The 5,028-nt window shown below is 40.0% G+C and overlaps 1 protein-coding gene across 1 annotated transcript; it reads right to left on the bottom strand.

The window, feature by feature from the left end:
* Positions 1-485: 485 nt before the first annotated feature.
* Positions 486-3,839, bottom strand: LOC139375411 (fibroblast growth factor 4B-like). The gene is made up of 3 exons (XM_071117175.1): positions 3,539-3,839; positions 1,902-2,005; positions 486-1,545 (listed from the first exon to the last, which is right to left on the bottom strand). The coding sequence occupies exons 1-3, from the start codon at positions 3,837-3,839 to the stop codon at positions 1,369-1,371; spliced, it is 582 nt and encodes a 193-aa protein (XP_070973276.1). The 3' UTR covers positions 486-1,368.
* Positions 3,840-5,028: the final 1,189 nt, after the last annotated feature.

The raw sequence follows: 5,028 nt of genomic DNA, 5'->3' as shown, positions 1-5,028 counted from the left end.
CGGAGACGGCACTCACATTAAACACTGCATAGAGATGTAGAATCTTAGCAATGTTCCCGCGTCAACGGAGACGGCACTCACATTAAACACTGCATAGAGATGTAGAAGCTTAGCAATGTTGCCGCGTCAACGGAGACGGCACTCACATTAAACACTGCATAGAGATGTAGAATCGTAATTTGACCAGCCTTTCCTGCAATGCGAGACATTTTAAACTTTTAGCATATTTTAGGTTTAAAAAGTCTTCTGAAGTTCCCTTACGAACAATGCATCAACACCTACAAAAATGTTCATTAATTATAATCAAAATAACAATTCACATTTCCTATTGCTGCAGGATTATTGTCCTGCTGTAACAAACTGGCTCAAATGAAGATCCTAATTTGTAATGCTTCAGCGATACAGACTGAATAGAGCCCTGTTTCAGTTTACATTATATGTACATTATCTGCATCTGCTGTGCCAAACAAGAAATTACATTCTTCTTCGTTTAATTTGCACATACCAGGCATTGAGTACAACAAGACATATATTTGAAATACAGGAAACCTTACAACGTGACAATGTCATAGATAACTTTATGTATGTATATAAAGTTATAATAATCACTAATGTGGCAGTAGAGGGTCCAGTCATTTGTGTGTGCATTTGTTATTTATGAAAAGAGTTTTAACCAGACATGCACACAACACAAATATAGTTAAAACTTAGACCAGGGTTAACAGATGTGCTAATCTGAACTCCGATTCCCTCTCTCTGATTGGGTTCCTCTCTATTCCATCTCATCAGTGATATCCAGTGTCGGGTGAATTGTAAAGTGTAGAAGCGTGGGTTGCGTCATACTGTACGTCATGCTCAGAAAGACAAAACAACAGCAACAACACAATCCCTCCTTGCAGCTCCATAATGAGGTAGTGAAACAGTAAATCAATTAGGAATGAAAAAATAATGGGACCAGTACTGAACTGAATGGTTTGAACCTGCCATCATCATCTTCCTTTTTGATGCCGAGACACAGATCTGACAAATGTGGCTCTCCAATTCCTTTCAAAGTAGTACAAGTAGGATGACAATGCTTACTGCACAACCTTTGCTGCACAACAGTTCTTTAAAAAAAAGTGCAAAATCAATTTTACTCTTAAAAAAAAAAGCACTCATCGTAAGACACATAGCAGCACAAACAAAACAAAACAATTGTCATTATTCATCCCCTCTTTCTACATTACTCCACTTTCCCAAAATAGAAACATTCTCAGGAATCATAAATAAATAACTTAAATATCTCACTCTAGAAAAACATTTGAAAGTGCATTGTTTTCCAGTCTCTCTCCTCTACCCTTGTTGAAGGTACAGTCTCATTGGAGTCATTCAGATCCTTGGTAAGAAGTGTGTCACTGTCATAGCTGGTGTAACTCGATTTCCTTTTTTGGTTTTGCCAGTCTTACTCAATCCAATATACATCCCTGGGTGAGCTGCTGACTCATAAGCATTGTAGTTATTTGCCAAGAGATTCTCCTTGAACTTGCACTCATCATTGTAATGACCCTGGAGAAGGGATGAGAAAAGAGAGGTTAATATTTACCTTAAAATAATCCAATGTACCGTAGACGAAGCTCTGTTGGCCAAATGACGCCCATCACGCATGTCAATCTCAACACTTGGGATTTTTTAGACAATTACATATTACCATGTAGGGTACTGTACATGTCATGGAGTCTAGGGAAAGGAAATGTCTTGTATTGAATGCATCTGTGGCGTAGTGTACTATGACGTTCATAAGCTACAAAACATGTACAGGCATGCCAAGACATTGACTATCATTTTGCTGTGGAGATCTCTCATGAAGCAAAGTAAGTTGTGACGTAGAAATACATCCAACAAAACATGTCATGTCTACTTACAGATCCATAGAGCTTCCCTTTGCTGTTCATGGCCAGAAACATACCACTTCGGACGCCAAAGAGCGTCACAACCCCTCTCTCCACAGGTGATATCTCAAGGAGACCTGAAATGAGACAAAGAATATCACTGCTATGTTTACACAGTACTTATCTACACCAAAACGAAGTTGTTTATAATCCATTGTGTTGTAAAACGAGACGGAGAAGATAAGGACAACTGTAGTAGACAGGTCTGTTTAGGTCTCTGTTCAAACTGGTACTGGAACATCCTGCAAGGAAATGATGCTTTCCTCCCTTGATACTAGATGATGAATTGGAGCATCGAGTAGGCCTAGGCTAAATATGATGTAGACTTCCTTTCAGTCAAGTACCCAGTAACAGGTTGGACTTTTGATTAAATTGCCTACATTGGGCTTGCACAATAAAACAAGATAAAAAAAACACAACAACTTTGTCTTGTCTCTCTGGCTCTATTTGAGGATTGTTTAAAAAAATTAAATAACGTATTCTCATAGACTCATTTGTGAGGAAAGAAGAGAAAAATAGTCAATATTTTCCAATGGGTTCTGACTTTATACACTACTGGAATGAATACCTTAATGTCTTATGATGACTAGTCTATTCTCCATAATACCCGGGCTCCCGAGTGGTCTAAGGCACTGCATCTCAGTGCAAGAGGTGTCACTGCAGTCCCTGGTTTGAATACAGGCTGCATCACATCCAGCTGTGAATGGGAGTCCCATTGGCCAAGCGCCGTCCAGGTTTGGCCAGGGTAGGCAGTCATTGTAAATAAGAATTTGTTCTTAACTGACTTGCCTAGTTAAATAAAATAAAAATATAATGGAAAACAACTGACCTAACATCACACCAATATATTGATAAACACTCCCTCCTGTAATTCTCACAGAAACCACTTCATGGGTGTTTTCAACACTTTCCCTGGATGCTACTAGTCTTGCTCAATTAAACATTTCATCTGTGTCATATCAACTTTTTAAGTCACTCCAAAGAAACGATTTTGAGGCATTTTGATCTAATATTTTGTGATTTAGAAAAAGTTAAATATATACTCGAATGAAGTTAGATCTATAAACTGTTTTATATATACCAGTAGGGGAGCCTAAAGATAAATAATCCACTTGGTTAGAGATATTTTTTTTTACGTTTTAATAAAATAGTACATTTTAAAGTGAGTGTGTTTGGGGAACCCCCCCCCCCTCCACTCTCAGATCTGGTATCATCCCTGATTCCTTTTGACATTTCAGAAACATGTCCCGAAGCCTTTTTATTTGAAAAAAAAGACCTGCGAAAATTGTTCAAGGAGGCGCATTAATCAAAGCCTTGCAAAGAAGCCGAAATGAAAAATCACTCTTGGCTAAAACACACCGTTGCATCCATCCACTGTAGTCACATGGGACAATAACACTAACATCCATGTGACGTCAATTTGCTAGTAGACTAATCAAACACATTATTATGCTCAAGTTGGCATGGTGCCCATTCACACAACTCCATCCCATAATATGAAGTTCCAAAGTGGTGGCGCATGACACAAACAGGTTGCAGACCAAGAGAGGGGCATCAAACAATTGGCGCAGGAGATTATGAGTTCAATAAAAGCATGAAAATGACCTTACTGTATCTATTTTCGTTATGTATTCCAGTTATCTTTCCGTCTGGTAAAACTTGAATATGAAACCCAATGCCGACATTGCAGTATAGACGCCGAAGTCTTTTGATGCCTGTAAGATAGTCACCGTCTCGGTTGATTTCTCTTTTTTCCCATGGGTTTCGAGCCAGTGAGCGAGAGTAGAGCGTTTCCCAATGGCGCTCTGTAGTGTCGGTCTGCCTACCCGCAAACGGGGCAGTGCGCACTGAGGTACACACTAGTCCCCACACCAGCAGCGGTACTGGTAGCCAGGACGCGTGGACAGACATCCCTGTGCTGTCGGTCAGTGCTGTCTCACGTGTTTGAAGAGGTTTTACAATTCCCCAAATCCCCTTTCCCCTGTCCGTGGTGCTCACAGGTTGACAAAAAAAGTTGTGGAGACTGTGGGACTCAGTGAGCCTCACTAGTGTATCCAGTGAAAAAGGTAACTTATTTCTGAGTCTGCATGAAGTCTTTTCTGTAGGCAACTTCAATGGCTCCGCTGTTTGTTTTTTTTGTATTACTCTTTCCGAGTTGCTTTGTGTAGGAGTTGTGTGTTGTCAGTCGTATTGCAGGACCTGGCCATGTATCTCCTCTCCTGACGATACTTATATGTGCTCCGAAATTATATCACACGCCACCTACTGTACCAAAATGTTGCTCTCAACTCTTAGAGTTGGAGTAACCTTCGACGCAAAGTCATGAGAAAACCACCTCCCTTTCTTGTGCACTTTGATATCGGAGTGGCGGTGGGCAAGCAATTCAATGCGCCCGGTTGATGTATTGACTGTAATGTTAGTGTGAGCTGACACATGTAACCTATATAAAAACGTTTTCCCAGCCTGTACATAGTGTCTTTATCTTGCTCTTCCCAGGCTTCTCAATGCGTGTCCAGGCGACAGGATGAATTACGCATGGGATCGTTGTCTTAAACTTCCTCCGATATCGTCTGAAATAAAACAAATGTATTGCAGGATGCAGAATAGGAAGCTGAAAAGGCAGCAGACTGTTGCACAGTAGACAGTGCTATAAATGAAACCATAACAGGAAAACAACAGCACTTTAGTGGAATTTCCTACTTTTACAATAATGGAAATAAGAGACAGGCGGACAGAAAACTATTATTTAAATGGAACAATATCAACAATAAGGTTATATTTGTATTATTTTGATGCAAGACAAATACTTTAGCATCTTAACAAGGTTGGTGACATTATCAACCCAAGCCTCCTGCCATGGGGATGAGGGATTTACAGTAATCTGATCCAGTAATCTTCTGTTCATCTGATCAGCTAAACACAATGTAAAAACCCCAGACTGTACCAAGCGATTACGCACAAGGTTCCTAAGCTTTACGCACAGGATGCTGGAGATATCCATTATTAGACTCAACTTCTGGCCCATGGTGGCCAGTGATGCGTAAACCACCCATGCAATATCAATGCACGTCCATAAAAGTTAAATACAAGTTTGTATCAA

This window comes from Oncorhynchus clarkii, chromosome 2 (genome assembly GCF_045791955.1).
Source record: "Oncorhynchus clarkii lewisi isolate Uvic-CL-2024 chromosome 2, UVic_Ocla_1.0, whole genome shotgun sequence".
NCBI lineage: Eukaryota > Metazoa > Chordata > Actinopteri > Salmoniformes > Salmonidae > Oncorhynchus > Oncorhynchus clarkii.
This window is presented reverse-complemented; position numbering and strand designations above follow the sequence as displayed.